Raw genomic sequence first — 17,992 nt, 5'->3', positions numbered from 1 at the left:
GGATTCAGAGCGCTTTTGACTCAATGTCTAGTGTGTGTGTGTGTTTTCCACAAAGAGAATTTAGTGCCATGAGTAGTGTAAATCTCTTTTCCTTAGGCTGAGTTTTTGCTCCCAGTAAATCTGTGTAGAATCTTAATCCCTCTCTTTAAAAATTTAAACACACAGAGATAGAAGTCTCCAAGAGGTTACGAAATTCTTTGAAGGTTACTTAGCTGATAAGTGGCAGAGGCCTGGACTAGAGCCCAGGTTCTCTCTACCAAAGGCTATGTCTTTTTTTTTCCAAGAAAAGATTGGCCAGGAAATCACTTGCTGTGATATCCTGTCCAATGGGTTTTAGCCATCTCCATCTATGAGGATTTTTTGGTATGGACACTTAAAGAAAACCCAGTAACTGGTTAAAATTCAAATAGAAATTTGTTAGGGGCTTAGGACTAAGAGATCAAGACTCACTAGGTATTAGGAATGACTTCAGAACCGGCTGGAGAGATGGCTCAGTGGGTTAAGGTACTGGCCAGCAAGCCCGAGGACCCGAGTTTGATTCCCAGGACCTACCTGATGGAAGGAGAGAACTGACCCCTTCAAGTTTTCCTCTAACCTCTACACATGCACTGTGGTGTATGTGCCCCCTAAAATAAAATAAATGTGAGAAAGAAATACCCCAGGAAAAGTCTCTGGCTAAAAAATGTTTTTAGGCAATAATTTACTGCATTTGGGCTAAATCTCAGCAGTAGGTAATTTGACAAGAATTTGTAGATGTCTAAAAGTTAAGTAGTGTGGGGGGAGGAATTTAATTTTATTGCTGGAACTAAGACAGAAATCAAATACATTTAGTTATTTTATATATGCTATTGTTTTACTTTTTGACCCCAATTATAATTTTTTATTCTACAAGTTATTAAATAGTTGAAAGCATGAAAGATATTGCAAGTCTTAACTAAAAGTATGATGTAGTTATTAGCATTGCAGAATTATTTCTTACAACATAGCATTATGTGGGCTGGTTTAGTGGTAATGGGTTATCAGTACTATGAATTAAGAACACAGCACTGCATATTTTATTTTTCCTTAGTATTCATTATATTTTTATAAAATAAAAAGACCTTTTGGAATTATCATTGGCAAGTTTTTAATAAATCTATTTATTATGCATATTTTTGTGCATACTCGTATAAGAAACTAAAGGAATTTGTAAATCAGGAAAGTTGTGTAGTTCAAATGGAAAATTGTAAGTATAGCTAGATTATCAGAACTGAAGGAATAACTGAAGGAATAACAGGTTTTTGAGCATGAGTTCAGGATGTCACAGGCCAATGCTTAATATTATTGTTGTTATTTTTTATTTTGGAGCTGTTCTTAGACCAAACCAAATCCTAGCATGGAGAGGGGAGGGGGGCCCGGAGTCCCACCCCTGGCTGAGGAGCGATTGGCGGTTGATAGCTGCTGGGAGAGGGGGGTCCGTTCTTGCAGAGTGTGGCCCCTGGGGAGCTGGCCACACTCCACTGGGAGTCCACACATTCAAGACTCTATGGGCAGCACCAACTGGACTTGATGGGTGTAAAAACAACCTTAAACAGGTCACAAAGTTGTGGGGATGGAGAAGGGCAGGTGGATCTGGGAACAATTAAGAGGAGGAGGTAAACATGATCAAAACACATTGTACAAAATTCTCAAAGAACTAAGAAAAATTTTAAAAAGATGTGGCAGCCTGGAATTTAAGCTAAGCTGTACTAGCTTTAGAATGTTTCATGACTTGTATTTCCATGAGTGGTGCCGGTATTCATGCTGTAAGGCTGGGTGACTCCTCAAACATGGTCACCAGGCTTCTCACTAGGAGCCTTTCAGGGTGGCGTTTGTGGCCAAAGGGATGCTGCGTTCCCGGTCCGCGCAGTCAGAGAATCGGTGGTAAGTCTTAGGCAGTGGGCTGTATCGATACTGCTGCTAGCCTGGCAGAGCTCAGAGTGCTGGGAAATAGAGGAATAGTGCGTGGCTCTTGTGAGAGCCAGATGAGTAGAGACTGGGGACATCAAAGAGGAGCAGTTTATCTTAATGCCCTGCATCCTTCAGCATTTAAAGACTCGTCAGTGAAATGTTTCTCAGAGGGTCTTTGATGAAAGAGCAGAGTTGAAAAAATACCCAGTTTCTTACTGATACCTTTGTAGTATATCATAAAGATGAATTATTAGGAAAATGAAGTGAAAGAAATGGGAACCGCCAGGCTTGTCTATTTTTTTTTTCTTTATTGGATCCATCAGACTTAACATTGTTTTTATACACTGCCTCGAAGTTTTAACATTCTTACCCGAGTTTCTGTGGATTAGTAACAGTTTATATACAAGAGCTGCTCTGTGGGTTTCAACTTGAACAGTACTGTTTTAGAAAGCTTTTGCCGTTCTGACAGCCCAGAAGTTGGCCTTTGTAGAATTTTGTCTTAGAAAATCTAGAGACAGAACTAGATAATGCAGTTATTAGAATAGAGACAAAACTGGATGATGCAATTAACTTTAAGCGAATATGGTAGCTGATGTATGAAGACTTCTCAGAATTTCAGTAGTTGGATGAGTGAAAACACAGGAGAACATCATGACTTTGTGCATTTGGGTTATACTAAGAAACAGCTTTTGCTGTTGTTTTGTTTGTTTGTATGGACATAGTGTCTTATTGCGGCCCAGCTTGACCTCAAACTTGCTATATGGCTAGAGATGACCATTGAACACTTAAAAAATACATTTATTTTACTTTATATGTCTGGGTGTTTTGCCTGCATAAATGTATGTGCACCATGTGTGTGCCTGGTGCCCGAGGAGGCCAGCAAAGGGCATCAGATCCCTTGGAACTGGGGTTACAGACAGTTGTGAGCCACCATGTGGGTGCTGGGAGTTAAAACTCAGACCTCTGTGAAAGCAGCCGGTGCTCTTACCCACTGGGCCGTCTCTCCAGCTCTCTAACCCCTGACCTTGAACTCTTGACCCTCTAGCCTCTACTTCTCAAATGCTGGGTTTACAAGGATGTGTGGATTTTGAGTAAAGAGAATGTTTTCAATTCAGTCTTTCATAAACACTGTATTGAACTGTCTGTATTCATTCAGATTTCCTCTTTATAAGAATATCATAAAGATGGATGGCACACTTAGAAGACTGAGGAAGGATAGTCTCAGGTTTGGACCATCCTGGACTACCAAATAAGATCCTGTCTCAATAAGCCAAAAAGCCAATAAATAAATAAATAGATTGGTAGATAGACAGATAGGTAGATAGATAGATAGATGATTGGTAGATACAGATAGACAGATAGATAGATGATGGGTAGATACACAGATAGGTAGGTAGATGCTTGGTAGATAGATAGATGATAGGTAGGTCAATGATGGTAGACAGACAGACAGACAGATAGATGATAGCTAGATAGATTGATGATTGGTAGATAGATAGATTATAGGTAGACAGAAGACAGACATATAGGTACATAGATAGATAGATAGATAGATAGATAGATAGATAGATAGATGATAGGTAGATACACAGATAGGTAGATAGATGATTGGTAGATAGATAGATGATAAGGTAGGTCAATGATGGTAGACAGGCAGACAGACAGACAGATAGATGATAGGTAGATAGACAGATAGATAGATGATAGGTAGATAGACAGATAGATGATAGGTAGATAGACAGATAGATATATGATAGGTAGAAAGAAAGACAGATGGATAGATAGATAGCATATATTGAGTACCTGGTAAGTGTGAGGCACTGTGGAAATAATCAGCATAAATAAAGCATATGGCTTGAAAATTAATAAGGGAAGCAGATCAAAGCTTTGCTAGTTTAGTTCCCACAAAAGTGAGCTCCCAGAGCATGCCAAGGTAAATATTCTCCATAGGTAAATACTTGCCCATAAGGACAGGAATTCAAAGAATGTGTTTATGATAGAAAGAAAAAGCCCCAGAGTACAGCGTTAGGGTGGGCATCCACTTAGGACCTGTTTTGGGTAAAGGGATGAAAATGATCTAAAATGGCTATAAGAATATTTTTATTGAAGATGGCTTATTAAACAATTTTTACACCATTATATTGTACATTAGATGTAGACAAATTGCATGTAAGCTGACGTTGGCCTTTAACATTTATATGTGTGAGAGTTACCAGCAGTTGCTCTGTGACATTCATGTGGCTTGTTTCAGTGAGCACGTGCTGTCCACCTCCAGCCTGTTCCAGGAGAGGATCTCCACAGTCCTTGTCAACTGTGTGCCAGCATGGCTGCTGGACGGAACTCCAGCCATGCAGTGAACTCTGTCTCCTGTGCATTGTTTTGCTTCAGGACAGTCGCAGGGAGGTGGTCCACATTCCCTTCTTTCCAGATTCAACTCACTCTGATGGCCATTTTCTCAGAGAGCCTTCCTTGATTACTCGGCTGCAAACAGCATCTCTGCTCTCTGAAATCTAATTGTGCTTACATTCTTTAACCACTAATTTGGCAATTAATCATGTTAATTGCTTTGTGCCTTGCATCTATTGTTGTCTCGACTTGTTATTTAAGTTGTCTTGACTTTACCCGTGTGATGTTTGTCTTCTGATTCTAGCCCGATTTTTGAAAGGAGACGCCTTTCTATAACTCTCCCAACAGTGATCTCTGCACTTTGCTGATTACCCACCCTGCCTTTGTTAGTTTCAACGGCTATGGCACAGACTTTCCACGGGATAATTTATTAACAACACAAGTTTGTTTCTCAGAATTCGGGAGGCGGGGGAGTCCAAGGTCATAATGCCAGCAGATTTAGTAGCTCTTGAAGGCCCATTCTGCATAGATGCCCTCTGTGTATCCTCTCATGGTACAGGACAGAGGGACAAACAGGCTTCATCAGGCCTCTTTCACAAAGGCCTGGCCCCATTCACAGTGACCTATTTAGCTTTTGTCTCTTAATGTCAATATGTTGGGATTAGATTTCATCATATGAATTTTGGAGGATATAGCATAATCTAAACAATTTGGTTAGGAATCTCAATACATGCATTTTATTTAATTATAATATATATGTATTATAAATAACATGAGATCTGAATTAAAATGGTATAAAATGAAATAAGCAATACTTATAATTTATATTATTTATACTAATGGTGTTTTTACCAGTCATATTTGGAAAAGACATCTAAAAAATTATGGGGATGCTAATGGAAGATATGCCAAATTGGCAACGTGTTGTACCCTAGGACTAGTTTCCAGTCTATTCAGTAGTTATGTGAAAGGTTTTGTTGAAAATTGTCTGTGCTTATGTTATTAGCATTGTGTCCATTATCATGGGAAACACCAGCATAAGGCATTCGGCATTGTGAGATGCTCATCCTTCTCCTAGGACTCTTGAAGAACTGAGTGGGAACCAGCTGTGAGCATCAGTGTCAACCTGTATTTCATGTAGAAAGGATGAATTTATTCCACATACGTATTGAACCCTTTTCTCCCCGCCAAGATTTTCTTTCTGTGGGTTTTCTGACATGTTCACTTGAACACAGACTGCTTATTTCTAGCATTTTCTGTACCTGTCACAGAATGCTCAACAAATAGTTGTGAATTTTATTTGGAAAAAAATAAATGTGTGTCTCTGATCTCAAATTTTTTGAAAACTTTCTAGTTCCATAAGTTAAAAAGAATTCTAGTGCAGAAGAATGGACCACATAAGAGTAGGTTGTTTAAAAAATGATGTACTATCATCGAAGAAGACAATGTGAACTTGTGTGCGTGAGGTTGTTGTGCTAATCTAATGACCAAAGAAAGTCCAGCTCAAGGGGTGGATGATGTGTGAAGTGTGTCTACATTCAGTAGATACTGAACCATGACCATCTTGACCCCCTAGGTCAAGAAATAAGTCAAGTGTTGGGGGATGGGAGATGGCTCAATGGGTAAGAGCTTGCTTGAAAACATGAGGACCTGAGTTGGGATCCCAGCATACATACACATCACATTCCTGTACACACACACACACACACACACACACACACACACACACACACACACTGGTTGACCTGGAACTTGATGGGTAGATCAGGCTGGCCTTGAACTACCTGAGACAGAGATCCACTTGCCTCTGCCTCTGAGTGCTGGGATTAAAGACATATGCCACCATGCACTTCCTTGTTAAAGATTAAAAGTAGTATCTGAGCCCATCATTCCGACTAGAATTACATTGCAATTTAAATCTGACTTTTGTCCGAGGAATACCAACCAACATTTTATACTCCATATTCTAAGGTCGAGTTGAGATTTATCATTTATAAATGGAGATATTACATAGAAACTGAGAATAACAGTCGATGCCACACAAATTGGCAAACGTTTTCTTGAATATTTTAATTTTGTGATGCTTATAAAAACCTTCTAGAATGAGTCACTTATTTTGGTAATGGTTATTTGGAATTCTATTCTAGGAATTAAACGCATAATTTTCTAGTAGGTTCTAAAACTACCTTTTAGATTTTAGTGATACAGAGATATACATGTGGCGTGTCAAGAAAATCATGTTACTTAGTGGATAGTCCCATTTCTCTGGAGAACAGTGTAGGAGATTTACTGTAGTATATTGTTGATACTTTCTTCTTACCAGTTTTAATTCATGTGTTTCCTTTGAGGGGGGTGTAAGACCTCACCTTGTGTGGTGTGATTTATTTGGCTCTATGTACAATAATTGCATTAAAGAGCTGCATCCTAGAGTTGGTTTGAATGCCTTTGCATTTTGTAGATTATTTAGGTAGATGTTAAGATGTCAGCCAGTCTGGAGGCCATGATCATTTTGAAACTGATTTAGTCTGAGTAAAGTTATTGATGCTCGATTTAATCCTGAAAAAAACAAAAACACTTCATTCTATAAAATGAAAAATGTGGTGAATATCAGCTAACAGTTACTCACTGCAGCGTGTGACTAGAGTTATTTACAAGGCAATTACTGGTCTTGGAGCCTATTTATTTCACTGTCACCTGTTACTTAAGGTTGCCAAAGCTGAAGGCTTCCGTCTTAACGGATGCTAAGTGTTGTTGGTGGAGCACAAACGTCATTATCACGAAAACAGGAAGCTATGTAGGAGAACATCCAAGTGGTGAATTAATAGTCAGGGTGAAGGGAACTGACACACTCCCAGGGAAGGAACCTGAAATCATCTGCTTCTGAAACGGCTTAAAGAACAGAAGTGGCCAAACTCCCGACTTTTTTGAATTAAGTAGGTTTAGCCGTAAGCCAGAAAGCATGTTTTCTTGTATTTTACAGTGTCTTGTATTTTACAGTGTCTTAAAGTGTGGATGTTCTAAAGATTGTAAGATGCCTGCATGGAACTCGATTAATCTCCATTAGTGTTTGGCCAACTAAAATCCTGTGAAGTACAGTGAAATCGATCATTTTCTCTGTTTGTACAGAAAACTTAATCATTTGAATCATCTCAATAACTAGGAATAGATTTTTTGAAGAGGAATCAAATAAACATTACTTTCCACCATTTTTTGGCTTTTCATGAATAATCTGCTAAATGAATCAAGAGTATCAGCATTGTAGATCTCAAGAATCCAGTGTCAAGGACTTGATTCTTCTATGTCATTAGTTGATGTGTGCACAGACAGTTCTTCTACATATTTATAAGTGATTTTCATTGATGTCCATTGCAGAACTTTCGTTATTAATTCTTTAGTTAGCATACAAAGTAATGGATTTTTTGTACTATTGTCATACATATGTATTTTTTAACTGAAAAATTACATTTGTGTGTGTGTGTGTGTGTGTGTGTGTGTGTGTGTGTGTGCATGCCGCAGTGCATGTGGAAGTCACAGGACGACTTCCGAGAGATAGATATCTACTATGATCAGTCAGGCCAGCAGGCTTTGCGTAAAGGCCTTTACCTCCTGAGCTATCTTGCCAGCCCTTATACATATATACTGTTATGCTTGGTTCTCATCTCCCTTCCTCTGCCTGCTGATCAAAGCCTCTTTTTGGTAATCAAGGTTTGCTTTGCATTACTGGTACTTTGTTAATCAAATATCACTTGTTAAAAATGTCCACTTTATGTTTTTTTTCATTAATTCTAGTGGTCATCACTTTAATCAATTGAGAGATGGTTTAGAGTTGTGATTTATAAAGAGGGCTCCATAGTCAGACATCTTGGGTCTGGACTGTAGCTCTCTCATTTCCTAGCAAGTTATTTACATATCATCCAGGGAGTTCACTCACTTCTTCTGCAAATGGAAATGATAATTGTGTCCAAATTAGAAGGTTGCTGTGATGGAACTAGTTCAATTTCAGAACTTAGAATAATGGTTGCCACTTATGAATGCCCGATGAATGCTAGAAAAATATTAAGCAGTGATTTAAAGTTTAAATTCTGAGCTCAGTGTTTGACTCTTCTAAGGGAGGGTCTTCCACAGTAATCACACATTTCTCTCCTCAAGATGGGATGAGAGCATTTCCCAGTGCCAGCCAGTCAGCAGTTTTTATCATGACAGGCTGGTACATCCATTCAGCAAAGCTCGCCTGCCTGCTCTCCCCCTCCCTCCTCCCTCCCTCCCTCCCTCCCTCCCTCCCTCCCTTCCTTCCTTCCTTCCTTCCTTCCTTCCTTCCTTCCTTCCTTCCTTTTTAAAGATAGGCTACATAAGTCTCTCTGTGTAGCTCTGGCCATCCTGTCTATGTCGATCACTCTGTCTTCAAACTCACAGAAGTCTGCCTGTCTCTGCCTCCCAAATACTCAGGTCAAAGGCATGCGCCACCATGCATTCGGCAAATCCTTATCTGCATACATGCTGGTTGAAATGCCAGCCTATTGCACACAGTGCTCTTCCTGGACAATTTCTAACCCCAGTGCACTCTCTGAGTATCCGTGAGACCTATATACGTCAAAACCAATTTTTGAATTGTTTTTATTAATATACATGAAGATTTCATCTGTGTTGGGTGCCTAGCACTGTGTTTGGTATTTTTTTTTTTTTAATGTGTGTAACAATTACCAGCACCAAAGTCTTCCAGTTGGATTGAGAAAACAAACCACAGTTGGAAAACAGATACCGAGCCATTCTAGGAGTCCTGTGATTAGATGAGCCTGTAAGGGTGAGGGTGCATGAAGCTTATGCTGAACATTTCTTGTGTAAATTGTTAACTGCAAAAGTTTCCAAAATAAAGCAATAGAAAAGTAGTAGTAGAAACAGTGGTACACAAATCTACCTCTTTGATGTTATCAAGAATTCCCACTTGAGGGCTGGCGGAGTGACAGGGTGGGTAAAGGGGCTTGCTGCCAAACTTCATGGAGTCCAATCCCTGAGCCTCACACGGTCGAAGGAGAGAATCGACTCCACAAGTTATTCTCTGACCTCTACATGTGTGCCACGGATGCCTGAGTGCATGTGCGTGGCTGCGTGTACACACACACACACACACACACACACACACACACACACAAACACACACACACACACAAAATGTAATTTTAGGTGAAAAAAAATGGATTCCTGATTATAATTCCTGTTTTCAAATTTGTAGACTCGATCTCTCTTTCTTGGTTTTCCCATGTTAAACTTTAAAACAGTTCATTTCCAGTTTTTGGAGATGAGGTGAAATGTGTAAAAGATACTTTTTTATAGCACAGGTCTTCATCCAAAAGTTAATTTTCTTTTGCCATAGCTGTATTTAGTCCTGGACCCAATTCAGTTCATCCGTTTTCATCTAGAGGAGGGTTATTGAGCAGTGCTCTGCGCATTAGGAACACCAGGCAAATGGACAGCCAAAGTCTACAGTCTGTTGGCATTTCAGTTCCAGTGAGGATGAAACGGTAATCAATAAGCCAGAGACAAGTACAGGAAGACAGAGTATCCTTAGTGATATGAAGGGAAAAAAGCCAGGGTGTTGTGATAAAGCAGGTGCTGCTCCACACTGGAAAATCAAGGGAGACCTCTGGAGGAGATGAAATCAAAGCCTGAGTAGCATGGAGGGCCAATCGAAGTCCTGGGATACAAAGTCCTGGCTTACAAAGTCCTGGGATACGCAGTTCAGGCAGGGAACAGCCCATGCAAAGACACACAAGCAAGAATAGGCAGGTACACCTAAGGAGGATGCCTGGGCCATGCAGATGGCCACAGCAAACAGGACAGGAACAGCAAAAGATGATGATAATCAGTAAGCAAGAGACGGATAGTTCAGGGGCCTGCGAGTTGAGTTGGTTTTTCCACCCGGCACAAAGGAGGATTTTAGTCTCAAGAGTCCTGTTACTGAACCAACTCCATGGTTTTCAAAGATTGCTGCCTCTACAGTATAGAACAAATAATGTGGGAAATAAAATGAGAAAGTTGGGCATGGCCGCACCAACCCGGAATCCACCTGGAGTTCCTCCATTGACCTCCTGTGAGTATTTTATTCAGGGCTGTGTTAATGCAGTTGAAGCTCTGACTTGTAAGGTCCTAAGACACCTTACAAAACTAATACGTATGAAAAGCAGAGGCCATTGTCAACCCTTGGAAAAGTCATAGATTTCTAAACTCCCCAGTGTGGAGACCTGGCTGACGGGCTCCTTCCCATCTTTTGCATTTGCATTTTATCTGAAATCAAGTACCACGCTCTGTGCTTTCCTGCAGATGAATGGTACGGTGTGCCAGCTCGAGAGAAAGCATCGTACCTTTGAAGAAAGAAAGAAAACCATCTGCCACTAGAGAAAGGCCAAAAGTGGGCTCTTTTTTGTATGAACAGAGTGAAAGCTAAGAATCTATGTTTAAAATATGACCATAAAATGTCTCTGCGTTTACAGTTCTTGGCACCAAGGACTGGAGACCTGTTTTGGATGATATACATGATTTTAAAAGTCAAGATAGACTTCTTTTCAAGAGGTACTTGAAGTACTTGGTGTTTGTTGTTAGAAAGCATAGAAGTTTTATTGTGAGATCCATAATTTGTCTCAGAGTAAGGTTTATTTATTGTCTTAAGACTTCATGACCAGTAAAGGCTTTCATTTTCTTCCTTAAGCCTTTTACATATTAAAAATTACTTTTTATTTACTTTATTAAGTGTCATAAATATGTGGGCTTTTCAATTTTGTTCTTAAAAATCTTTTTTCCCTCCTCTGGATTTCTTAAGCTGTACATCATTGACTCCTGGACCCAACTGTGACCGCTTCAAACTGCACATACCGTATGCTGGAGAGACATTAAAATGTGAGTAAACGATGATTATTTTAATGAAAATATAGATCCAGAGTTAATTATTGGAGGTTGTGGTTTAGTTTTTATTTCCGGCTGTTCAGAGCGATTTCTGATACTGCCCACTGGCAGTTACCGTTTTGTTATCTGCCATCCGGTCCTGGTTGTGTTCAAAGTGAGGCAGCCAGCCAGGATTACGACGCAGTGGAATAGGCCCGCGTAGAAACTCTTAGTTTTGAGGCTAGCACAACAGTGCTTATGTATTTTTTTCTTCTTGGAGGGAGCTCTAAGATAATACCTCAATAAAGAGGCTCATTGCTTTGTGCCTGCAAGATGGTTCCATGGGTAAAAGCTCCTCCCATCAATCCTGACCACCTGAGTTCTATTCCTGGCTCCACATGGCAGAGAGAACTGAGTCCTGCAGGTTGTCTTCTGATTTACACATGTGTGCTGTGCACACTGCCCCCGCCCCCCACTACCCCCATCAAAACCCCTTTGTCATAATTCTTTCTTTAAGACTCTGGGCACAGACTCTGTGGGTCAACATGCTATGGCCTTTATAGCAAGGGTTAGAAATGCAAATGGCCTTCAAGAGTCAGACTGATAGTATAAACCAGGAAAGCAGACTAAGTGTGGCAGCTTGGGATGCCCTGTCTCTTGAGGAAACTGCTTCTATTGACTCAGAAGGTAGACATCAGAAATTTTACAGGATTTTTCTCTGAAAATCAGTTTTAGATGTTGGCTGTTTTTCCAAAATTAAGGACATAATGTTGTTCTTCAGGTTAAACTGAATACGTGGGAAGAGTGGCCTGAGTTTCTGTACTGTGTGCTTCCAGCGCTGCCTGGGTGGTGCACGAGGTGCATCCCTGGGATTCAGGGCCGCATCTGCAGCATCTGTCTATGCTGCGGTAGCCCCTCTCTGTCACTGGCACAGCGCTGAAGCTCTCGCCTACTGTGAAGGTGATAATAGCTTTGCTTTGTCACTGTCAGTAATGGCACCCGGCATTTTCTCTCTGAAACCTATTCTTGTGAACAGGGTATTCAGATCTATCTGTTCTTAACAGAAGAGGAATAAAAAATGTGGGTATTAGCGATCAGACCCATGGGTGAGGGAGATAGCACAGGCCGTCAAGTGCTTTCAAGGTAAAGGGACCGGACCACACTAAAAAAGCTGGGCAGGGACACGTTTATAATCCCAGGGTTGGAGACAGAGACGAGTAAATCCCGGGGGCTTCTGGTCAGTCAGCTTAGCTTACTTGGCAAGTACCAGGCCAGTGAGGGACCTAGTCTCAGGAAACAAAGTGGATGGCACCTGAGGAGTGATACCTAAAGTCGTCCTCTGGCCCCCACATGCACTTGTGTGTTTGCACTTGCACACACACACACACACACACACACACACACACACACACACACACACACACACACAGGATGGGATGGGTGGATAAACTGTGTTTTTTGGACTATTGACTGTGTGTTCTAGCCTCATTATCCAGGAAGTACCACATCTCAGTTTACCGAAAGCAACATTAAATGAGAAACTTAGGACAAGGTGATTTTTTTTTTTTTTTCCCAAGACAGGACTTCTCTGTGTAGCCCTAGCTGTCCTGGATCTCGCTCTGTAGACCAGGCTGGCCTCGAACTCACAGAGATCCGCCTGCCTCTGCCTCCCGAGTGCTGGGGTTAAAGGCATGCGTCCTGCTACAAGGTGACCTGTTAACCTTGCATTATTAGATCATTCTCAGGAAACCACAAAAGCACAAGAAAATTTTGCCTGTGTGAAGTAGCGACAGGACTAGATTGCTACTTTTTTTTCCGAAGGAACTTATTAACTAAATTGGAAAGAAATGATCCAGTAAGTCGCTCATGTGAGTGAAATGGAGACGGTGCCGAGCAGTAAGGAGGCATTGGTCTTCTGCCCCACATTTCCCTCCCACTCCCGTTTTCTGAGGAAGGAAACCATCAGAATGTTAAGAAACGGTTTCAGTTTAGTTCTTCTGAGGATTCCCATCTCTCTCAGTAATATGCCTTTGCCTGTTTCCTGACTGGCCAGCTTTCGATGATACCTTTTGACTTCCTGCCCTGATTGAGAGGCGTTAGCCTATTTTCACGGTCCCCTTATCGCTCTCTTCCTCTTTAATGTAAGTACATCACCATTATCGGTTCCTGTGTCATTACCTTGTAGCTTAAAACTTTGAAACTTGGTACTTTTTTCTCATTCTAGGGATCAAACTCAGGGCCTTACAAAGGCTAGAGAAAAGCTTTTCCACGCCCCCCCCCCCCCCATTTTCTTCACCCCCTCAGGGTCACTTTAAACACTGCATCATACAATTAAATGAACAGTCCCAAAAATTCTTGGTAAGTGCGTGACTCAGCCTTGCTATCAGCTAGGATGATCTCTGTGCAGTAGTGATGAATGCTTCGTTTATCTGGATTCCCATGAACCGCAGATAATGTCTTTTGGCTTCACACTTCACAGGATAAGCATATTAGTCTCTGCTTCTTTCTTTTTTCCTGCACTGCTTTCTCTTGTTTTCTGTTTTTTTCCTTTGCATTTTCAAGATTAATTTGTTGTCTATAATTGTCTCCAGGGCATTATTCACAAATTGCACACTGGCTCTGTGGGCCTGCTCCTGCATTTGTTATCCTTAGGTTTTACCTTGTTTTGTAGGCCTGTATATGAAAGGTTCTATATACGACTGGATGATTTCTTAGGGAACAGGTCACTTGCTTAGGTTACTGGAACCCAGGCTCAAATAACCTCCAATAGCCCAGGCCGGCTTTGTTCCTCCCTTGTCTGCTTCTGCCTTTCCTACATCTCTGGCCAATATTTTTATTACCTGCATTTCAGTTAGGTGTCTTACTTAAGAGCTCTTTCTTCCTCTGTTCCTCTTTCAGATGTCTTCTTATGTTATGAGTGCAGTATCTGTTACAGTCTTTCAAAGAACAAAAATTAGAGATTAAAAAAAATGCTTTTGGGACCAGTGAGATGATGATTCAGCAGGTAAAGATGCTTGCTGACAATCCCGGGGACCTACTTGGTGGAAGCTGAGAGCTCTTGTGGTTTTCTTTCTGTTGCTGTGATAAAACACTCTGACCAAAAGCCCTCCTGGATCAGTTAATAATCAAGACTGCCTGTAGGGCAGTCTGTTCTAGGCGATTCCTCCAAGGCTTTCCTCTCCAATGACCTGAGGCTGCAATTCACACTAAGCAGGGGATTGGAGAGATGGCTCAGCAGTTAAGAACACAAATCGTTCTTATACAGGACCCGAGTTCAGTCCCTAGAACCAATGTTAGGCAGCTCACAACTGTCTGTCCAGCTCCGTGAGATCTGGTTCTTTCTTTTGGACTGTGAAGGCAGCTGTACACATGTACATATACTTACACATATGTATAGTTGCAATTGAAAATAAGGTAAATCTTTAGAACAAGATGAAATAAAAAACCCAGCTACTCAGTTCAAGAACCGACTCCCACAAGTTGTCTTCAGACCTCCAAATGTATGCAACATGCACACACAATCACACACACAGAGAAAAAGAAATGTAACAAAAGTAAAAAATATTTTTTTTTCTTGCTTTTTGCTTTTTGAGACAGGATTTCTCTGTGCTATAGTTCTGGCTGTCCTGGAACTCGATTTGTAGACCAGGCTGGCATTGAGCTCACAGAGATCTACTTGCCTCTGCCTCCTGAGTGCTGGAATTAAAGGCATGTGCCACCACCTCCCAGCAGGTGAAAAAAATATTTTTAAAACATTTTGTTTTTACCACCATTATTTTGATATTTGCAGGGAGCATATTTTATATCATCATTTCTTTCCCTGTTATTCTAGAGCAGTGGTTCTCAACCTTCCTAAAGCTGTGACCCTTTAATACAGTTCCTCATGTTGTGGTGACCCCCCAACCATAAGATTATTTTGTTGGTACTTCATAACTGTCATTTTGCTACTGTTATGAGTTGTGATGTAAATATCTATGTTTTTCAGTGGTCTTAGGCAACTTCTGTGAAAGGGTCATTCGACCCCCACAGGGATCATGACCCACACGTTGAGAATCACTGTTCTATAGACTTTCCTCAAATAAAAACTGTCATGTATATTTAAGGTAGTAGAAAAAAATACTGTGTAGAGCTTCTGGATAGTTGAGCAGGACTCATGAAGTATGCAAGTGCACGGTGGGCCATCTCTTAGTGTGGGGGACCCCTGAGTGTCCTATTTTGAAGTTTAGCTGTCATCAAAATAGTTTTTTCAAAAGTGAACTTCCTGTGTGGTTTCTTTTTTTCTGGGAGTACACACTTGGCCCTCGTCAGGCAGGAAGGTGTGTGGACTATTCTCTGAGGGAGTTTTATTTAATCTCCCTGTTCGTGGCCCTGTGTCTCATTCTCTCATCTCCACACACTGGATATCTGGAAGGACGATGGCTTCTTTCCCATCAATCATGTTCTCAGATTACTTCAAGAGGCAGTGGAGGGAGTGCTCTGTCCTGTCAAGCACAGTTTCCGTCTGTAGTCTGTCTTCCAGAAACTTGTTGGGATTTCTCAGCTGCTGATTGCTATTTTCTTCTCTTCCGCTGTTCCTTTCTCTTGTTTTGTATTTTTTATCTATTTTTTTAACTATTAATGGAGGGGGGTTAGAAGGAAGAATAAATAAATATATAGTCAGCCTAGAGTGTTTTTAGGTGTGTGAATTTATCATGTTATACTATGATATATTTGCTGAGATCCCGTATTTCCTCATTACTGTAAAATTTTCACATGAAACCTGGTATTCGTCATATATTAGGGGTATTCTATCAAACTATTGTTTGATGTCATTATACACTAAAAGCTGATCTAGCCTATAGTATTCTCTGTAATACATGAATAGGCGACTGTTGGAGAAATCTTAATACTAAGATCCCAGCCGTAAGCAGCCCACAGCCAAATAAATGGGAAAAAATTATTGGTCATGAAAACTTATTTATGTGAGTTCATTGAGTTAGAGGGATGAACGTTTTTCTTTCTGAAATTTTGTGTGTGTGGGTGCTTCATGTGTATGTACGTGTTCACTTGTATACGCATATGGAGATCAGAAGTTGGTATCAGGTGTTTTCCTCATTCACTCTTTACCTTGGCTTGTTTGTTTGATTTTTTGAGACAGGGTCTCACTCTGGCTGTCCTGGGACTCATTGTGTAGACCAGGCCTGGCCTTGAACTCATAGAGATTTGCCTGCCTCTGCCTCGAGTGTTGGAACTAAAGGCGTGCACCACCATGCCTGGCTACCTTTGTTCTTTGAGACAAGGTTTTTCACTGCAGGTGGAGCTCACTGATTTGGTCAAGCTGGTTAGCAGTGAGTCTGGTGTGCCTGTCTTCCGAGCTCTAAGATCACGCATGGAAGTGTACTGTTGCACCTGGCTTCTTATGTGGCTTCTGGGGGTTCAAACTCAGTCTTTCTGTTTGAGTGGCAAGCACTTCATTGACTGGGCCATTTCCCAAGCTCCTTCTTTCTGAAATGGTTGACTTTCTGTCAAAAACCTTCAAAGGGATGTTGGCGAAATGCTTAGGTTCAGTGTTAGAACCAGAGTGTGGCCGCAAGTATCAGGCTAGCAGATTTCCGTAAGCCTTGAGGAAGATGGAATTAGGATTTAGTTCCTTCTAGACTTTAGAAACGTAGAGGGTTTAAGGTGCCATTTTGTCTCCTCCCTGAAAGCCTGTTCTAATTCTCAAATTTGTACCCATGGAGTAGCCTACTGCTTCAGTCTAGAGGTCCAGACAAAAGCCTCTGGAAGTTTAGGGATGGGAATTCTTCTTCCTTGTTTTTATTTTTAAGATTAATCTTTGCTGTGTCTCTGTGTGGGTGTATACCTGTGAGTGCAGGTGCCCTCAGGGGCCGGATGTATCAGATTGCCCCTGGGGCTGAGTTACAGGTGCTTGGGAGCTGTCTGGCATGGGTGCCGGGAACCCATCTCAGATCCTCTGTAAGAGCTGTGTGCATTCTTTACTGCTGTACCATCTCTCTAGCCCTGGGAAGTTATTTTTCTATGATCTGGCGACGATGTAGTGGACATCAAAAATAAATGAAATCAACTACATAAATTATGGTGGGTAAGCCATACCTTAGTTTAGAAAATCAAAACTTAGTTTTGAACATGTAGTTAATCCTCGAATAAAGAATGGTTTGAGCCATCATTACTGATCAAGATTGAATACATGGGTGGATACATGAGGTCATGATCATAGTGCTCAGATATGTGTTGGTCACAGTGTTAGAGAGAATACGGTATTCTGTTCCTTGGGTCTGCCTTGTACCAGCAGACACTTGGTCTCTACAGGTTATTTATTATACAAGGAATTGCTTATCGGAGCACTGCTGCTTTTCCCACTTGCAAACATAATTTGTTTCTGTCAGTGCTTCCAAGAACAAGGTTTTTTGTTTTGTATGATATTTAGGCCATGGCCATTAAGCTTCCTTTCTTTGTAACTTAACTGAAAACTATTTCCAAATTAATTCTGTCTATAATATTTAAAAAAATTCAATTACTTGTATGTGTATGTGCATTTGTGTGTGTGTGTGTGTGTGTGTGTGTGTGTCCCCATAGTCTTGCACTTGCTATGGTGTGGTGTGCATGTGGAGGTCAGAGTACAGACAACCTTCGGGCGTTGTTCTTGCCTTCCATCGTGTTGGGCCTGAGGATTGAACCCGGGTCCTTAGACTCAGTGACTTTCACCACTGTACGATTTCTTGCTAGCCCATCTGCTACAAGCTCTCACAAACCCTGCCAGGAGGTTTGAGTTGTGGGGGGCTGATAGCGGTAGGAATGTGGACCAGTTAGATCTTTCATTAACGTCAGTAGTTATGGTAGT

General features: G+C 41.1%; 1 protein-coding gene across 2 annotated transcripts in view; it reads left to right on the top strand.

Moving 5' to 3' along the window:
• The window catches only part of Babam2 (BRISC and BRCA1 A complex member 2), a 469,435-nt gene that overhangs the window by 119,692 nt on the left and 331,751 nt on the right, over positions 1-17,992 (top strand). For both annotated transcript variants that reach the window (XM_059248525.1, XM_059248524.1), the window contains exon 3: positions 11,090-11,166. In XM_059248525.1, coding sequence (XP_059104508.1) covers positions 11,090-11,166 — 77 coding nt within the window. The remainder of the gene's footprint in view (positions 1-11,089; positions 11,167-17,992) is intronic.

The sequence above is a fragment of the Peromyscus eremicus genome, chromosome 22, assembly GCF_949786415.1.
Source record: "Peromyscus eremicus chromosome 22, PerEre_H2_v1, whole genome shotgun sequence".
Lineage (NCBI taxonomy): Eukaryota > Metazoa > Chordata > Mammalia > Rodentia > Cricetidae > Peromyscus > Peromyscus eremicus.
Note: the sequence above shows the minus strand (reverse complement) of the source record. Positions and strands in the feature narration are given on the sequence as shown.